We start from the raw sequence: 21,383 nt of genomic DNA, 5'->3' as shown, positions 1-21,383 counted from the left end.
GGTGAAAAATATTTTTCTGTGTTCAAAGCATAGAAAACTATTTATAGATAAGGTATTAATATATTAGAGATAAGATATAAATAATAAGAGATTATATATGAGATATTAAAGATAAGAGATAAGAGATTAATTTCGATTCCATTCGTACTTGAGTATTGATTGCTAAATGTTATTTAAATTATTATGTTTTCACAACGAGCACAATTCGTAAATGAATGATTATATTTATTCAAAATAACTGACCAGGTGAATGATACCGATAAACCGATTTAGGCCGAATATTTAAAAACCATTAAAAAAACATTGGGACACAACATAAAATGAACATGTGAAACACAACAAATGAATTTATTTAAAACATGCACCCGTCCATACTTTCTTCCTCCCTGTCTCTTTAGTTTACTACTGCTCTCCCAGCTGTTTTGGCTTTGGCCACGCTAAATCCTAATCGCATCTCGTTTAATCTGTTTTGTACTTTGAGTTTCATACAATAAACATGTTCGAAGAATTATTTCCAAAACACTAAACTGCTATCGCTATCGGCTGATGCGCTGAATGTCGTTTGAAGCCATTATTTATAAATGCAGGTACATACATAGGATGTGTGTTTACAATGATCCATAGAGAGATTTACATAATATAAATACACACCTATAAAAAAACGGCGGTTGAGACATGGTGTCACGCCTTTTATATCCTAGCACCCTTTATTGATATATTTTTTCCTCCATATTTTCCTTGGCTATTCTTCTCGTTTTTCTCTCCCTCGAGCGATAAATTCTTTTTACCTTGCAAATCGCAACGTACAGTGTTTTTCCGCCTTAGACTTTTATTATGTTGTAAACTTCCTATTCCTAAGAGGTAGTAGCTGTCGCTTTATTATCTTCATTTGCGGTTCGATGGTTTACAGAAACTAAACCGACGTAAGACTCTTAAAGTGCATAAAAAAATAAATGCGGATTTGACCTATTTGATGAAATGATTTGTTCAATACAACATCATTGCCAATAATTACCAAGTCGCGAAGTCGGTGGAAAAAAAAAAAAGTCTGAAACGTAGGTTATTATAGTAGGCGTTTTGTAATGCCAAGGAGGGAAAGATGGAAACGATAAGGCTATTTGTTAATAAAAGCTGCAGGGGAGTTTTACCCTTCGCAATATTATTATTCTCGAGTTTCCTTACAAACATATTTAATACGATTTTACACATTGTATCATTTGTTATATTATTATTATAATACAAAAGAAATCTTTATTATTTTCATTACAACATTTTGCTTTTAATAGGCCTATGAGATAATATTTTTTTACTTTGTATTAAATAAAATAGGGATTTTTTTTTAGGAACTTTAGTAGCTTACATAAATATTTTATTGAAAAAACTGTTGTAATAACTATTGAGGAGGTTGGTGTGTAAGTGTAGTCTGTGGTGTGTGCACATTGGTAAATTCTGAATATACAACTGGGAAATGGGCCAGAACCTCTTCTCTCTTTTAAGTATCGGTAAAATCTGTGAAACGATGACGTTGGCAATATTAATCAACTTTGAGATAGAGGCGGTCAAAAACACTTTGGGTTTTAATCAACGGATCGGTTGTAGTGTTTTTAAAGCAAAACTCGAGCTCATAAATAAGATAACTATATCCGTGTAGTGGCGGGAGTCGTGTGCGGAATTACTTTTTACAGAAAAATCAATGGGAATCGTGTTTATTAAATCCAGAACGGCCAAGTCACGTATTACGAAAATATCCCCAGAGACAGCAAATAATTTAATTCTTTTTACAGGGTGTCATACACCGGGCAACTTGAGCACGGCCTATGGCCCAAGTTAGATATTGTTATTATTTTCATTGTTTGTTGTAATACATGTTGTAAACTGTATACAAAATTAGCTGTTTTGTTTCAAAGTAGTTACAGTGTCATCGAAAAGCGATTAAACAAAGCTCTTATAGATCATGGTTGACCGTTTAAAAACGGTAAACGGAAGATTGATAAGAAATTAGCTGATAAGTGATATTATAGTGATAAGAGCGGTGACTAGGATAAGGAGCGACAAGCCAATAAGATATGAGATGGTGAATGATGAGGAATGACAAGCTAATCAGATATGAGATAGTAGACATGAGAATGTGTGCAATCAGCTGTATTAACAGCAATGGATAATTTGTATTATCATTACAGTTAATAAAATATGATAAAATGTCCAAAACTTTTTAATTTTTTAGCTCAATAAAACACCATTCAGGTTCGATTTGTGATGTACCTATAGAGTTTCTAAAAAATGTCATCAATGTGAAAATTATACCTTCTCGCAGCTAGGCAAACAGCTTTTATGCTTTAAGAAACGGTATGGCGAACGTCTCTATTGCTTACAAATTACCTTTGCAACGCTGAATTCCAAAAAGCCTTTGGACTGTTTTTGATTACACATTGTCATGTAATCAAATGGTACTACCGTTCTGAATGGGTTCATCCAAACACCGTACAACGTTACACTGTGTGAAAATTGAATGAACAAAAAACCCTTCGGTATATGTGTATAAAAAAAAATATTGTTCAAAAACATGAAACATCTTTACTAATCAAAACACGTGTCTGGATAGTAGAAAAATAGAACATTTCATTTCGAGGAACAGCGCAAAGGGTACTTTTCGAAGATGTATCACGTTGTTTGATTAGATCAAACTAGTCAATTTTACACTTTCAATAAATCTTGTTTGCTTACAGTCGGATATATTACACATATGTGTTCAGAATAGGACGATCACGGTAGACAATGTGTTTTAGCCTTTTTTCGGTCGATTGATTTACCGTGCAATAACCGGAATATCGTTGAAGTTCTTGAAACTGTACTATTATTATAAAAATAATGTCAGAAGTTACACATAAAAAAAAAAAACATCATCACGTACAATACCATCATTTCGGGTGACTTCAGGTAATTTTGAACTCATAAATGACAATAAAAGACTGTTAACAGAGGCTGGAAATGGTCTTAATAAGTTTGCAAACAAAAAGAAGAAAGTTTTTTTAATTTTTTTGAAAAAAAAACATGTTTTTCGAACGTATTCCCAAAGATAAACCTTATAGAAATAAAATATTTTAGGTTAGGAATATTGTTTTGATTTAACCTATATAAATTAATTACAGTATATAATTTAGTTAATCGTAACAAAACCGTTGTCAAAAAAATTAAAACCGCAGCTTGATCGTTCGACATTTTGACGATAAAATGTTAACCACTTTTTTTTTATAAAAGTTTAATATAGTGTAAATAATACTTACTTTTAACTCTATTTGCTCCCAATACACTCCCGTGCTTGCTGAACACTAGCTGATCAATGATAACACTTTAAAAAAGACCACAGATATATTTATAGTAGACTAGATTGCTAAAACGTGACGCCAATAGAGACAATTGAAGTTACCGTATTCCGCCGTCTTAGTGGGAATTAAAACCTTATCACATGAAAATATGCTTATAACAATCGCACAAAAATGGCGGACGTCGACTTACATTCTTATCACTAGTTAGCAATCTAGTTTATTATATACGTATATACGTGTAACGGATTTTTTTATTGATCCGACAGTGTAGCCAACCGAGGAAAACGAAATATCCCTATTTGGTACAAAGTCACCCGAAATTACGGTACCCGTTGAATTAATAATATTGGAATGTAACCTAAAATGATTATAGTCTATTGTCAAGACGAATATTTTAAATGTCAGCACGATTTCATAAGTATTTTACTAACGTTTCTCGATTAGAACAATCCAATATAGACTTGTAATTTTCAAACTAACGCAATTTGTACAACTCGTTCATTACAAGCGGTGGGCTGATAATTTTGAAAGGGACGCTTCAAAGGCATTCGACCCCAACCGATCGGAATCGATTGTGCAATTATTTTCAACAGAAATATTTGGAACATTTCAAACGAGAATTATCATCTCAAACGTCCGTGCGAAAATACATGTTACCACTTTGCCAATTTGAAAGTCGAAAAAAAAACAGTTTGTCATCCAGTTTTTGAAATGAGATTTGCAGATCAAACGTTAGCGGAATAATCAAAGTTTTATTGGGGGGGGGGGGAAATGTATAAAACTAAATTGTTCTAAAACTTGTTGGGTAAACGAATTTTGGAAATGTATTCTAAAAAACGGTACACAATACTGTGACAGTAATTACATTTCAAGGCTTATTACGAGCAAAAAGTTTGGTTAATATAAAAGAAAAACGTAAACATGACTACTTGTGTTAAAAAAAAAAAAATATTATATTTTCAATTTTCAATTACTTTGCAAAACTTCACAACGCATCGACGTCATACAAAAGATTATATGAAGGTACTTTCATAATAATACTGCACATTCTTTAATAGTTTTTAATTACAAAATGTTTGGCAACCCTGTGAAAATATGAGAGTCACAAAAGACTTCATCGAAATTCCATTCTCTTGAACCGACGCGGAAGTGCTAAATTTTTGGATACCAGTTTTTTGTAACGAGACACGTTTTCTTAAAATTATATTATATCCAAATGTTAACAATTATTTACCGTCAAAAGAGTTGCTTGTTTCTGACTAGTAGTAATGTATATTATATATGAATTATAATTGTTCATTGCACACGCTTTGAATTTCTAAATATTTGGCGTACTTAAAATTCGGCGAAATTAAATTTGGATTGCTTAAAAATAACAAAACTCCGAGCGGTCGACTAAACAATATTGAAATTTTTAATTTTTACTTACTCAAGTAGTATGTGTTGATAACCGCCCACCAAATCAATAAAACCGTCATTTTGGTAGAACCTGAAACAGAAAAAAAACAAATTAAACATTTGTCAGGAGTTCGAACTCATATGCATCCATAACATATTAAACGAAGTAAAAATTCGGGACCACAGTTTTTCTTCAATTGCCAAAAAACTGCGTTTTTCGAAAATTTTGTAAATTTTTACATCCTAAAAAAATCGGTCATTACCACAAAAACAAAAAAGTGTTATAACTGTTGTGTGCATCTCAGAAGGACGGAAGAAACTGACACAGAATCCTAAATCCTAATTACAAAATTTCTTGAAAAATCTTGAAGATCTTGAAAAATTAAAAAATAATACACGATAATTAATATAATAATAATGATAAATACAATTTTAGATTTTATTTGAATATTTATTAATAAGGAATAGCAAACAAAATTTCTAATTTGACAAATAGGCACAAAATTATGAAATTTTCTTGTTTGAGCTTCGATGTGGAGAAAGTGTATTGTTTTTACAATGATGTGTTTTTTTTGTGTCTGGACCCTCATATCTCGTAAAGTGCAGAACCGATTTCTTCATGTAGCAACTCTATAGATCAGAAATCATATCTGAAAGGTACTTTATTGGGCCAAACATTTTAAAAAAAGTCACCACTTCCCCATCAAAATTTAGAAAAACACCCGAAAAATTTACTAATTTTTCAACTTACAAATTACGACGCTCTATAACTGTTTTAAAAATAATCGAAAAAGTTCCAAATTTATATGAATTGTTCTTCAAATATAGTACTATCGATAAACATATTAACAAATCAAAAAAATACCATAAACCCTTACCCCTAGCGAAGGGATAGAATTTTTTTCTTTATTTCACTTTTTCAAGCAGTCTTAGAGATTTAGATCTGAAAATTAGACCGAAGATAGACCTAAAATGAAACTATTACATATTATACGTGTTTCTCAAAAATCTGTAGTCAAATTTTTTTTTTATCAAGGAAAAACACTAAAAATATGGTAAATTTACACTTTGGCCGTAGTCAGTTTCTAGGTTGCTATGTGTGAGTGAATAGTCAAAACGGGTAATGAAAATATTTTCATTATATTTTTAAATACGTTATAATACCAGTACTCAGTATTATATTGTAATTAAAAGTAGCTCGAAGTACTGGCTTTTTATAAAATAAAAATACAGACTTTTTCTTAGAATTTTTTAAAAAATGTTTAATAATACAACGTCCTCGATAATTTTAAATATTTAATTTTAAACTTGATCTCAAGACATGGTCTTAACAGAGAGAGGGTCTTAAATCAATTTATTATTATGGCGAGGTCATAAAATAATTATGAAATCTTAAAACGGAAATACATTGGTAAACCAATCGATTAAACAATTATTTGCCTTGAAACAAATTAGATACATGTTTTTAATGAAACCGTATGGTACCCATTTTAGAGGTGCTCAAATCGAATTGCCCAGACAATAGGCAATTTCCAATTGCTTATGCAACGACCCATTACACTGTGTGCAATCTTGTTGTACCGACATCAAAGCACTTGGCTGAATAACATACAAGTTTTTCAATGCGTTTTCCAATCCAGATCAAAGGGTGTAGAATTATAATGTTTTTCCATTATACGACGTATAGGTAGTAAATAAAATATATATTATATGTATAATGTATATATATATATATATATATTATATTTTGTACACTCTCTGCCTACTTACTGTAACAATACAATAGAAGCTATACATTAACATATTGGCATTGCTGTTCGAATTGCTTCAGCCCCGGGTACTAGCTCTGGAAATATTTAAGTGTACAACCCCGTTGTAAACGTCAGAGGCGCTTTCGGATATTTCAATACATTTCCTCCGTTGCTATAATTATACTGGATTTCCAGTTAGACCAACGTTGAAAACGATTTTTTCCAAATCCGGTCAAGATGACACGATGTAGTAAATGTAAATGTCTTCCCTTGAACTGTGTACAAAAGCACAGTTACAAAGGGTTTTACATTAGGGTGGGTCCGGAGGGCTTAGAAAACCTCCCACAATATCATTGACAAAACAATGCATCCCATTAAAGTGGTTAAACGATATTTCTGGTGCCTTCGACCCCGTTTTACCATTATAACTCGTTGTTGTGCATGATAATATGTTAATTTGGAAATTTCGCGGGTTAAACACACCAGAATTGTATTCATTTTTCGCGAGTAAACAAATAAAGTAGTTGTAACTAATTTATTACAAAATACACTTAAACGCTCAAAGACTTGCCGGAGACTCGCGGTCACCAAATGTCATTTGGGGAAATATTCTTAAAAATATTCATTCGTAGTTTCATAGCTTCATAGTTTGGCTGGTTCGTAAGACATTAAATTATTACTTATACGTATGGTGATTTTTCTTTTGTAGGAAAGTACTCTTTTTTTCTTTTTTTTTTGTATAGCCATTTATCAGAAATTGCATAATATGTTTTCAGTGTGTTATGTTTCAAAGCAATTCGATCAGTGACGACCGATGGGTTTCGTGTGGTTTTTTTTAATAACAAGACGAAGTGCCATTATCGATGAAAAAAATAATAATCTAATTAATACTCTCCATTCCGTGGATATGTTATCTCTAATCATTTATCACTTTTCTCTTATCACTGTTCTCTTATCACGTCAATTGTTATCATCACAAATAAAATGACAGCGTGTAAGAGGATATCAGTTTTGCTATTACTATATATGTTTTACTGTGTACTTGTATATTCGACTTTGATCCGACCCAATAACACGCAGCCGTGTTAGTATAATATTTTAAAACCAACGACGGGGTTGTATATACAATACGGTTTTGTTTCTGCACACGCGTTGAGCACGTAATCGGTCGACGAAGGATCCTCGTGTGTATCGTTTATCCAACCGCGAAAGCCACTGACACCAGTCAGCAGCAATCGCTGTAATTATACGGCCAAGCTCTCTCTCTCTCTCTATCTCAGAGGTCTATCGACCCTAACCCATTTCACCTGACACTGTGTTATAATACCATCCCGTTCGAACAGCACGTAGGTAATCGACTTCGCCAGACGGTCGTTGGTTTGCCGCCGTTTGTTTTTCACGTGGATCTCAATACCCGTTGCCCGTAGAATATCAATTGCCTACATACTGCATGTGACACGTGGCTATTTAACCTGATCGGTTGATGTTGATGAAGGGTGTTTCCCTCGCATTCGGTCCGGACGGAACTCAATGCGACTCACAAGCGTTAAAGGGAATCATTCGGGCTATTAGGCAGGTACAAGTCATTGCAAACACAACCGTAAACAAGCACCGTTGCCCTCCGAATTCAACGAGTTTTAAGTAAAATCTACAATTAATATAATCAGTGCCACGAGAGTGCGCTCATGCTCGGAAACCAACAATCGTTGCTCTAGTATGCGCATGCGCGTGCGCATCCAGGAGTAACGCGTTTTGGTTTCTGCGCAGGTGCGTTCTCTCAAAGCACAGAGTATAGACTCGACTGGGGTAACAAAACGGTGTTCTAAACGAAACTTGCAATGATGTAACTTACTACTACTTGCTTTATAACCCTATCTCTTTGGGTCCTTTCCTTTTTTGAAAATTTCACAAAAAAGTACCAAAAAAACACTCATACATTTACATACCTCTATGGGTTCACCTTATTATTCAGACTTCGAGTCCTAAACCCAACCTAACTGTTGGCCCACAAAATCCTCTTTCTTGTAAGATTTCTAATGAATACGGTTGTTGCACAAAAAAACAACACCTTCTTAGCTTCGCATCGGAGCGTTTTTTTTTTTTGTTAGCCACTTTTTCTAGGTTAACATGTCTGAAGAGATAATGCATTCGCGACCACATGGATATTGTCGGAATGAGCAAAATGAAAAAGTAGAACAAAAAAAAAACACACAATAGAAATTCGACTCACTGTTAATATGGCGAAGGTCTAGACGAGCAAAGGATATGGACTATACTCTTGGCGCCATTGCTTTTAAACAGTACAACAAAATATGGTAAAACCCAGTAAAATTGTCCACAATGTAAAATGGACCAAAATGGAAAATATAAAATTCCTGTTCACCTTTGGCAAATCAAAAGCAAGCAAAAGTTCAGTTTTGGGCACCTAACCTTTCCACGCGGTAAAATCAAAAACAACATGCGTCGAGCAGACTAATTGTAAGTAAAACACTTAGTTAAATAGAAATCGACAAATAGGTAGTTAATTTTAAACATAACTATAGTTAGGGTAACATTTGAACTCAAAAATATTTGTATATATGCTTAGCAAAAGGTCGAGTAATCAAATTTTGGGTATTATTCGAATATTTCTTTTTTTTTTTTAATGTTTTATTTTATAGAAATTTATATTTAACAAAAAAAACCAAGTCGTTGTCGTTCTTGTACAGGTTTTGACTGAAATATATATATATATATATATCATTAAACATTATATAATAATATTAAAACTATATCACTGAAAGTGTGTAATTAACGTTGATACGTACATAATGAGTTGGTTTATGCGCTAAAATATATTCAAAATAATTAATTGAAGTTTTTTATTTGCGACGAAGATATTTCGACAAACATTTTGGGTATATTTTTTGAATTTTCACCTGTATTTTATGCGCGTTAAATTCATTTTTAATATTATTATTCAACGGTGTAGTGGCCAAGGTGGGACACAACGTGTGTGTGTTTGGTTCAATGCCGGAGGGAGGACAGTGCAATTACAGAAATTAATTAACACCCCCCCCCCCCGTTTTTGTCCCCTTCATCGACCCGGCCCGGTAAAACTACCCAATAAACGCACAAAACACACAACAACAGCCTTCGGGTTGATTTGAATTATTCCAATTCGATTGTTTATCTCTTTTTTATCATTAATTTGTATTTTTTTGCCACCCTCGTCCCTTTGACACAACACTGCATAAATGCAAACCAACAATATTTGTCAATACCATTGTTGTTGTACTACCCACTACAACACGGACACTCGATCGACAACCGTTTTTGTACCTTTAATCCTTTTAATCACTTTAGTCCTGAAGTACACCGAGCTATCTGGCTTTTGTACCTGCTGCTTGTTTTCAACACGAAATGGCTGTATTGTGCTAAATTCGTTGACAATACATCCGCACAACAAAGCTCATCTACACTCCAAAATTAGTACATTGTAAATAATTTTTATCGTTGGATTGTTTTTTTAAAAATTCGATAAAGTTTTTTTGTTATTTATGTAGGTACCTACAAGCTAAGAAACATGTACCCAACTAAAGAAATGTATTTTTGAGCAATCTAATTAATATAATATTGCGACCCACTGGTTTTCTTGGAAAATAATAATTGCAATGTAGTAGTTTTTCTTTTTAAAAACAATTTTGTTCGAGTTAGTTTAAAACGTAATATAATATAAAACTCTCCCTAACAATCCTGTAAGTCGATTTAAAAGAAACTGGCCCAGAGATCTTCTCAACAACTTTTAAAATGAATGTGTTTTTTTTTTATCTTATTACAAGTCTCAACTATGAGATTCCCTATTCGTGTTTTGCACTGGATGTTATTTAATACTATAATATTATAGTTAATAGTACGCCTTGTTTTCATACATTTATTTTAAATACAACCACATCCCAAATGAACTTACTATGAACTAACTCAAAAAGTATTCATTTAAAACTAGTTATGACCAATCATTGTTTTGCTTTTAATAGGCAATTGAATCAGTATAATGTATCGACTTCTACAGTAATTAGTAAATATAAATAAAATAATTAAATCCTATTAAATTAATCAATCAAACGCACATCAAAGTGAAAAAAGTACCTATTCATGATTTTTTTATAGTCATAATAAAATATATTGGCAAAGTGGTTGAATCCCGTTTATGATTTAGTCATTTTACACTTGGTTCTACTTAAACCATAGGATTTGGATAATCCTATCAATGTGTACGTTGTAAAATTTTTTTTTTCCCCGTTACCTACTCAAGTTGGATACATTGCATTGCCCACTATGTATCCCGTGTGCACACGGGACGGCGCATAACAAATGTTTATTGTGGCGTTCGTTGAAAATGCCGGTAAACCCATCATGGCTGTCCACTTATCAGTACAGGATATCCTTTGCCATGTGTGTGCGTGTGTGTGTGTACTGTACCTAACCTAACCTGGCCGGGGGGGGGGGGGCTTTTACAATAGATCCTGCCAAATGGACTGTGGGAATTTAGAGGTTGAGCTTTTAATGCCCACGTTTACTTTACGGTCCATTACCTATGCAGTAGACGAGGAAAACTAAAAATCGGTCGGCGGTAGTCTGTCTGTGTGTGTGTGTGTGTGTAAATCCTACCTTTTTCCGGGCATATGCACAAGGGTATTTTAGCACTTTAACACATACACAGATGCGGTACACACAAAAAGTTTTGGTCGATGCGAACAACCTAGTGTATAAATTAAATGTAATAAAATGAACGAATGGTTTTTAATCGTTACACACTCGACGACGCGGCTTTTTTTTTTTTTTTTGTTAATTGCTTTTACACATTATAGCACACTATGTTATGATACAAAATAATACAATACATGCCAGCGCTTAAAATACAGGAAATAACGTCAGGGAAACGATGGCCAAGAAGAACTCGGATAAGAGGAGAAATGTAACCATTGCGGAAAAGAGGGACAGTCGAAAAGAACATGTGAAACGTCACAATTATTCATCACTGATAGGTGCTAAGGTGAAATATTTCTATGCCAACAAGCTCAGTTGGGTGGAATGGTTAAGCGAACGGTGCTTGGAAAGCAAGTCAGACGAATGCTTCTTAAGATGGCAGGAGTGCGAGGAAAATGTTGTAGCCAAGGCAACAGACGGTCGGCAATTTCATTATCTAAAATTCCGTCATGACTTCGTGAATCCAAAGGAACTTTACAAAACCGGGTCGATAACCAAGAGGAGATAATGAGGAGGGATTGGGAAGAAATAGCTAGAAGGCAATATTGCCAATTCAGAAGCAACGAGGATATTGATTATTGATCGAGGGAGAAAAATGTGAACAATTGCAGAGCACTTATGAGAGCAAAGGAAATTTTTAGCGCTGGTGAAAACAAGCAAATAGTTTTTTTTTTTTGTGTTGTTTGTGCTCTCCCCCGAAAGCCGGTCGAGTCGCTTCTGTTTGCCCTTTCAACGTGCTGCTTGTACGGCCAGATGGGATTAACGGGTTCGACGATTAAAAACGGCAAAGGCGCCTTTGATTTGTCGCCGCTGATAAGACTTTCGGAAATTGGAAAACGTGCGTTGTGTACATTATGAGGGCGCGGGGGTGTTTTTTTTTTTAAGTATAGGCGCTGTGTTTGGTTTGCATACATACCGAATGAGCTTTTACGATCAGATAACATCAGCTCATTGTCGACGTTGTTTTTTCCGTTTCTGTTGACACTTGATACACTTTACAAGTACAAGGTATATATACCCCTTGAAACGGTCTCTTCCGTCTTGTAATTATTATGTATTGTTTTTTTTTTTCTAAAAAAAAATGACGTGTTTTTTATGATGGTGTCCCCGACCGCGATGAACCGATTTGATTGTGTGTGGCAAGCCCATAGATAATAAACATACTTAATAGGGTCAAAAATAAAAAAAAGTCCACTCCTTTCCCGGTTTGAAATCGCAAAAAAATGTAGAAATTGGCAAAACAGAACTTAAACAGAGTTATTGAAAATTCGGCATTATATTAACTGCATTAAAGTATGACGGAAAATTTGTTTGCATGTATTAAACGTATTGTGACAAGTAATGATTAACATAATTTTATTGCAATGTGGGTATAGTAAAGGTGACTTCCTGAAGACATTTTCAAGCTGGCACAACCATTATGAGAGTAATTATTGAGATAGAAAACCAGAAGTAAGAGTTTAAGTTAATAAAATAATAATAATCACTTTGCGAATAATCTTTTGAATGCCAATCTGTATGAGGGTGGTAAATATATACATATATTGTTCAGACTAAAAGTCGAAAAAAAGAATGTATGTAAGTAATAAATTCAAACGTCTTCTGGCAATACAAAAGGGAAAAAAGTACAGGGTTTCGCATGGAAGCGTTTTCTGAAAAGGATTTTATCAATTTAAAATTAATTGTTATTTCCAAACCATTGACCGACGCCGCCGAGCTATTTTCTCGTTGCGCTTTAAGCGTAGTGTGTTTATAAAATAAATTTAAAAAAAAAACCACTGCAAATAAAAATAACTCAAAAATAACCATTTCCGGCTTTGTGCTTTAAGGGTTGATTTTAGGATCTAAAATCGGTCGTTGAAGTGAGATGGTCGGAGCGTCCATAGTCATAAAAAGAAACACTACAATGTCAACTTGTAAAATGTAAACGGTAAATGGTATATTACAAGTAGGTCAATTTTCAGATCTTAAGTCCAAAAAATACACCCAAAAAGCGAAAAAATTTTTTTAAAAATTCACCCACCTTGTGAAGGTAAAAGACATCAACTATTTGTAAATGTTAATCCGAACAAGTTCTTAATATAATTTTATTATATAACTGACGTTAAATTCAAAGAACGGTTTTGCAGACATGACTGACTTTGTATTAACTGTTTGACAATAACAATAAATAACTTGTTTACTGTGTAAATAATGTTTGTAATAATAAAGCTTACAAAATCTCACAAAATAAAGACACGACGGACGAACAGTGTTTTTTTTTCCTCCAACGGTAAGTTGTCAAAAGTTTGGACGGTTCAAAAACTTTTAACATCACAAACCATAACGTTGAGTAAAGCGTTGTGAATAGCTCATCAACCAGCACAAAGTGGTGTACAATCACTGAGAAAAGACACACCTAAATGCTTACAGAAATGTATTCAAAGAAAATATAATCCACTCTTCCGTGCCTCGCCTTGGAATATATACATCTAAAAAAATATAAAAACAGCTATCTGGTTAACTTTGAACATCAAAAAGAGTCATTAAAACTTCCCAATTTCTGCAGCCGAATTGTTTGCATTATACAAGCGAGTATAATAGACATCAAGTGTTTAGTTCACTCACATTTAGCTAATAATTCTGATTCACTTAGCGCGCTAACTAATTCAAATCATAAATAGTACAAAATAGTGAAAGCGAAAATGTGATAATAACAATATTGGCAATGGACAATCTCGGTAAACTATGCAATAACGGCTGTAATTAATAATAATACATACCTATATTTGATATCAGAGTAATGAAAAATATTATGTAACAATTGTCAATAAGGCAATAAACAAATACCGATAAATATTAATAATAATAACAAATAACTTAATGTTATAATACAACCTATATTATGCATAATACAAAAATGTAAACATGTGTAGATAAAAGGTTTACCAACATGTTTTAACTGATAGACAATACTTGGCAAAAATTAAACTAAGAGCCATTTGAAATTTGCCAACAAACCACAAGAGGTGAATTATTATAAATTGTTTTCTTATTACAAGACTTTTAAAGTTATTCTTTTCTGAGATATGGTGAAAGTATGAGTACAGATTGTTAAAAAAAAATGTTTATTCTATAAAAATCACACTAGCTACAGATTTGGACAATTTTTCAGACCTTACACTTAATAAAGCGAAATGAAAAAAACCCTTATAGGAGGAAGGGTTTTTTAAATTAATTTATTTGTTGTGGTATACTCGTTGATAACTTTTTACAGCTAAAAAAAACGTCTCACCTTGAAATAAATAAATTGTATAAAAAAAAAAAAAACTGTAATTATGGATGTAGTCAATGCTCCAATTATTGTTAAATACAATTGATGAAATGGATTTTTTTTTTGTCGGTGGTATTGACAACAAAGCGTCGGTTTTAAATCTTTAAATACGACCCTTCTTCCTGAGAGATGATTTTAATCAAAACTCTTATTATAAAATATATTCAAAGCGCTTTGCGTTAAATATGTTTCGATGATAATTTTGTATTTTAATAAACCCACGAAACTTGTGTTAAGTACTGTATTGTCTTAAGTTGCATTTCAATTGTTAGCTTTTCATATTATCAAAACGCTTAATGTTTTTTTTAATCATGACCGCTTATTTCACCTAAATGAATATAACCTACAAATGTAATATCATAATCGTCATAAATGGGCCGTTTTATTTTATTTAATAAATGCTAAAAGTAAGAAAAAAAATATGTAAATATGTTTAATGTAATCAGAGCCATTAACTTTGGCGAAAGCTTTAAATTATTGTTTTTAACATTAAAAAAAAAAAAGTAGTTTTTTAAGCGGCTGATCGTTTAGAAAACATTTTTAATAGTATAAATTATGAGATGGTTTTTCTAAATCTTTTGTTGTTGCGTTTCAAAAATGTTATGTATCCCGAAATTCCGTTAAACCTCGAAATAAATTCGTGAAAAAAATATAGTAAAGTACAAGTACTACCGAGAACAAGAGCTTTGTATGTCTAATATGAGATTTATCATTTCCATTGGCTAGTGCTAACGTTAGATGAACGTTATTTTTTCATTGAAAAAAAAAAAAGCTAATAGAGCAAAAACAAAAATTGCAGAACAATAATTGCAGAACAATAATTGCTGTCGACATTTTTTAGACGACTTTTTTTTATGTCAAAATATATATTTGATTGTATTATACATATTGAACAAATCCACACGGTAATTATTTAAATATAGACTTATTTTAGTAGTAAATATAGGCATTTGATATTTTACAAAAATAATTTCTGTACAATTTCCAACAGTTTCCACTTTCTAAAATATGTCAAACACAAAAAAAAAACGGTATGAAATATATACATTTAGACAACTTTTAAATATTATAACTGTTTTTTAGGATGTTTTAACGACATCAACTAAGTACACTATTGTTGTCGGCGTGTCGATATGCGAAATTAAACATTGTATCATGTGACCGTCCATTGGGAAAGGTATGCCATTATCTGGCCGGCGCCTAAACTAACTTAGTCAACTAACCAACTAACTTAGTAGGAGTTCCACCGCAAGAAAGCTTCATAACTTTTGAACGGATCTAGATACCGTTGTGATCGATACACCGTTGTGATCAGCAGCCAATCTGCTAAGACAACAACATTGTTGCAAAAAAAAAAAACACTCATTTTGAAGAAAAAAAAAACTAGAAGATAAGGTGCCACGTTTTCCCACGGACGGTCGCATAAAATATATCACGATGGTAGTACCGTATACCACACCGGGTCCCAATATTTTTTCCCCAATAAGTTTATTGTTATTTAATTTCTGTGGTTTAATTTTACTCACGGTTTTTGATGTATCTGTTTTTTTTTTTTTCGTTTTCTCTACGTCCGACGACTGCGATAGCGGCTAAGCAGGGTGGCCTGCCCCGAGGCCGACCGCGGTAAGGCACCGGAACGATTGGAAGCCGGTTCGCGACTGTTTACCGCCGTGCTTGAAGGGCGAACGCGCCGTGCTCTGACACCGGCGACGCCGCGCCGTTGCGGTAAAACTGGCCCCGTCCCAGCAGCAAACCACCCTTCAGTCCGTCTCCTTAGCGGCGCGCACTACCGTAGATTTTAACCTGCCCAGTCCCAGTCGCCACATGACTTCCCCTCATTAGAGCCATCGTTGTTTATTTACACACATATAAATGAATACTGTTTATTCGAAAATATCCCCTTTACCCTAGCGTGTCTCACATTTACACATGCCCGGTTTTGAGAGAATTTCTTTTACAATCGTCCCACTAATATATATATATATAGGTTACCGGTTCCTCTGAGGAGTCGCTCCCTTTTGTTTTGGCGCATCCATAACAACTGTGGTGACCACCATGCTGACGAATGCTGTCAGTCAGGCAGTACTTACTACCTGTACACACACAGTTGTGTACCATTCGAATAAAACGTTATCCGAACAATCATCTGGATGGCACATTTTCGAAAAAAAGTTTTTCGAATAATTTCAAACTTAATAACTCTAGAAACAGTTATTTGGATGAAATATTATTCGAATATAAATTCCAATTCAATTGTTCGAATAAAAAGTTTTGCGAATATTTTCAAATTTAATTATTCAAAGAAATAGATAGAAATAGTCATTCGTATGAAAGATTATTCGAATATAAATTCCAATTCAATTGTTCGAATAAAAATGGGGGAGGGCCCCATTGACCGTATTTTTTTAAAAACTATTTCATATGCGTATCAAAAATGTATACATTTTTTTATTTGCTTTAACCACATTTACCACAGAATAGGTGAAATAGTGCTTTAATTATAGGTGTTTTTCTTGTTGCTTTGCTTTTCTTTATTTCAATTAGACATGTTAGAATGTAATGCGCCTGTTGAAGTTGAACCAAAAAAATGATATAGGTTTGTTTATAAATTGAAGCTTGGCAGATATTAAAAAAAAAAAAAACATTGTGAGTGCATTTGTCACTGATAGTTTTTCACACATTATTTTTTAAATTTTTTATTTATGAAAATAAAAAAAAAAATGAAAAACCTATGTAACTTAATGTAAATAACATTTTTTAAGGTCTTAAATAACTTATGGGCGCCACTATTAAATTATGAATTTCCAATGTTAAAAATGAACTCTAAAAGAAATATTAAATTTCAGTACCGCTGGCTTGAGACTTATAGCTTATAGGTTATGTTATTCTAAAAAGTTTGAAGGTGCATTTTGTAAATATTGTGTAGTCTTTACCAAAGTCGGTGGTGTTGGATCTCAAAAGACAGGTGGCCTTGTCTTGACAGCATACCAAAACTAGAAACTTTTTTATTCTAGTAAATTTCCAGAACTCCCACCATAAAAAAAATCCTGAGAACGCCCCTGATAATAGTTGTCAAATAATTTATTATTATATATAATAAATTATTATTAAATTACATAATACTATTTAGTTGGTTTTTAAGTGCTTTTTTTAGGTAACTATTTTTAAAAACATTATTTCGTATAAATCGTCTACAGGTATACTACATTTAGGAAATATATAAAACCAGTAAATATAGGAAGACAATTTTTCATTCAAAATAAATTTTAACAAAAATTTTCCAAATAATTTTCAATTCAAATAAATTAAAAAATAATTATTCGAATAAGAATTTGCACAACTCTGTGTGCACATAGTCCAGAGCTCACGGATTTGGTCATTGTTTTAATATTAGTAATGGGAAAATATCTGGATTTTGAAACTTTAATTATATTAGATATTTGTTTATGCATTTATTCTATAATATAATAAAACCGTAAACAATTTAAAATGTATTTATACGCCAGAAAACTATTTATAACTAGACATTTATTTAAAAAAAAAACAAATAAAACAAAATAAAATGGTCAAAATCATAATGGCAAGTATATAATAATATAAACTCAATTTATACAATGCATTTTAAGAAATGAATAAATAATATATGTATACATATCAATATTAGTATTAAGTATGAATGATTGAGAAACAAACAAATAATGATTTTTATACTATGTATACATTGTACAGGGTGATCAGTTTAACTTGAGACACCTATTAGTTTGGAAAATAATAATTACAACATTTTAGTTGTATTTTGTGAAAACATTTTAATTTTTGTTATTGTCCAATGTTATAAAATTATAAAATACTCATCTTTTTTTTTTAAATTTTTCCAGAGCTCTATCAATTTTTAAAAACTTAAATGGCAACGTGCATTAAATTTAATTAACTTTTGCAATTATTATTCTCAATTCCCCGAACATTTCGACTGGTCAACCGGTCAGTTTTGTAGAGCTATTTTTCAAAATTATTCCCATCACTGCCAATAGGTACGCCCTTATATTGGCTATATATTTGTATTAATTGAATAACGAGTCACTGTATAGGTTTTGCCCGGTATCCCGAAGGACCTCACCGCCAGTGTAATAAACACACACACACACACAATAATACATCAGCCTTTTAGGCCGATTAATTATTCCAATTAATTCGATTGCTCGTCTGTTTTGTATTATTACTTGTTTTTCTCCCTTTGACATAGCACTGCATATACATACAAACCAACCCATTCGTTATACTTGTATCTACAATATATTGTATACTCATCAATACCATTGATGTGTTCTCCAGCATTCGGTCGACCGATCATTTCAACAGCATTTCTACCTTTAATCCTTTGAATCACTTTAATCCTGAAGTACACCTAGGGAGCTATACCTATATTTTCGTTTTTTCGATTCGATAAAGCTCAATTATCATTTAAAGTAGCTAAAAAATGTGATACTTGCGTTATTACTAACATTGTTGAAGAATATTACTGAGGTATACATTGTAAACCAGGGCCGTTTTGTGCGATGAGATCAAGTAATTGGTACAAAATATAAAACAAGCAATGGATATGCAACCGGAAGCTTAGATATGGTGCCCCAATGGTGGGGACGATCGGCGATGGAAATTAATGTGTAGAAGTAAATAATGCTAATGGAAGGACCGAAAATTAAGGTAGTCAGACTTAATTGAAAACGATATGAGGATATCCAATGTGTGTGTGTGGGAAATCGAAGGCGAACTGAAATAAAAACAACTTTTTGAGCATTCTATGCTATCGTTCAACTATACCTTTTGTTTATGGTTATAGGACGTTGTCATTAACGCTGTCGATGACAATTATAAATAGAAAATATTCCGTGGAAAAAAATCTCCTTGGAATAAAATGTTCACAAACGGCGAACAAATTCAAAATTTTTTGAAAATATACATTCATTTTAATATACATATATATATATATATATATACATAGATTATTGCTGTCGAGGTAAGGTGTTGTAAACGGTCAGGCGAACGTGTTCGGAAGCAAGTAAGTTTATTATAAGTTTTGAGAATGAAAAATCGTGCACGCCTAAAGAATACACCGGTGTGTTTAAACATGGACTATTATTTTTCGAGTTGGAAACTATACTTACTCGAAAGTCGAGCTTTTCATTTCTCGTGACAGGACAGTGTTTGGCCCTACATCACAACAGCTGTCAAATGCAAAGTTGTTGATTTAATAATTTTATTTTTCCTTTACAACTCTTCGCCGTTTGTGCCGACCTTTGTTTTTTTTTCTTATTATATTTCATGTCCAGAGCAGCGTTTTTAACACGAAGACGAGGCACGACAATCATTATTTTTTGTACTGATATTTTTTATTTATTTATTTCTTTGTCCGAATCCCCGATATCTCCGCCGAGGAGCCGATTTCTTTGTTTAGACAAAATTGAAAGACAGTTCAAGACCCCTTTCCATCTGTTATGATATTATGTTAAAGAATATATTTGTAGATGATTAAGTACGGTATTTGTGCAATCTTTATGTAATAAAATCAATTTGAATAATTTAAAAAAAACAAAATAAAACACTACAACTATGAAAAGTTAATAATTACAATGGAAGTAAACAGAAAGAATAAGAATTAACATAAAGTCGGTGGGCCTAAAAAAAAAAAATGCATCATCATCAATACATATATTTTAATACTTGAGACCCTTTAAAACATTTAATATTAAATTACAAAATACAAAATTATGCAAACTTTATAATCAATAATCTTCAATCCCCCCCTACCCCCCAAAAAAAATAACAATAATAATAAGAAAATAACGAGACATCAATGGGTTGTACAACTTGGATACTAAAAAAAAAAAAGAATACCAATTGAGTATAATTTGGAACGCTATTTTGATACATACAAGGCATATTAGAGAGAACTGCTATAAAATTGTCAAAATAGTGCTCAATACTAGGAGTTTTGAAAAATATCCATAGAAATGTACTTGTCATGGTATATAGTTAAAAAAATTCTATGTATTTTTTTAACAAACACTTGCTATACCTTTTGAAAAATAAAACCCATTAGATAAATATTATCGAATCAATAGGCTTTTTATTCGCACGGAATATTCTTTGGACAAAACATTATCCGTTGCAACACAAAAAAAAACACCATAAACTCGCTCACCTAGAAGGACCAAATATTTTTTTTTTTGTTGTAAACATAAACCTACCCTTTATCCTTGTATTACCGTCGCTTTACTTATCGTTATATCTGGGCAAAGCGATGGGGAGGATAAGGGGAGATGTTTTCCCCTCTTCGTGTTGGCTGTACATATTATACAGGGTGTTCATCGGTTAACTAAATGTCCTTAAAGTTTTTAAGACTTTTTAAAATCAAAACTAACCAAACCAAACGAATTTTACTAGTCGATAACCCCTTTTGGATAATTATTTTTTTGAAGTTAATAAAGTTTAGGATGGAAAGAAGGAAAGATGTGCACTATTATTTGTATTTGCACGATTTACTAAACCATGCTACCCGAAAAATGTATTCTTAATTTAAAAAGATTAAATTAAACGGATTTGTTACCGTTTAAATGTGTCAAAATTGATGGTGTTGCGAAAATAAATACAAATTAGAATATTGTGAAATGACATAAACTAAAATTTTTCCAAAAAGAAGAACTTTAAAATTGCAATAATTATTTTAAGAGAAAACGAGTATCTCGTCTTTGTGCGAATCACCCTGTATGCAGGAAAACAGTTTTTTAATTATTCTTTATTGAATTATTATTCAAATAATTTTTCATTCGAATAAACTGTGTAATT

At 32.4% G+C, this 21,383-nt stretch overlaps 1 protein-coding gene across 1 annotated transcript in view; it reads right to left on the bottom strand.

Moving 5' to 3' along the window:
- Positions 1–16,182, bottom strand: part of LOC126834311 (cell adhesion molecule Dscam2-like) — a 53,516-nt gene extending 37,334 nt beyond the window's left edge. Inside the window, exons 1-2 of the mRNA XM_050566135.1 lie at positions 16,064–16,182; positions 4,756–4,815 (exon numbers count right to left, since the gene is read on the bottom strand). Coding sequence (XP_050422092.1) covers positions 4,756–4,804 — 49 coding nt within the window. The 5' untranslated portion in view covers positions 4,805–4,815; positions 16,064–16,182. The remainder of the gene's footprint in view (positions 1–4,755; positions 4,816–16,063) is intronic.
- Between the last annotated feature and the right edge of the window lie 5,201 nt (positions 16,183–21,383).

Source organism: Adelges cooleyi, unplaced genomic scaffold (assembly GCF_023614345.1).
Source record: "Adelges cooleyi isolate 19-005CV unplaced genomic scaffold, UGA_ACOO_1.1 ACOO_flye_CR_arks_rails_tigmint_CR_PRNA_1, whole genome shotgun sequence".
In the NCBI taxonomy this organism is placed as follows: Eukaryota; Metazoa; Arthropoda; class Insecta; order Hemiptera; family Adelgidae; genus Adelges; species Adelges cooleyi.
This window is presented reverse-complemented; position numbering and strand designations above follow the sequence as displayed.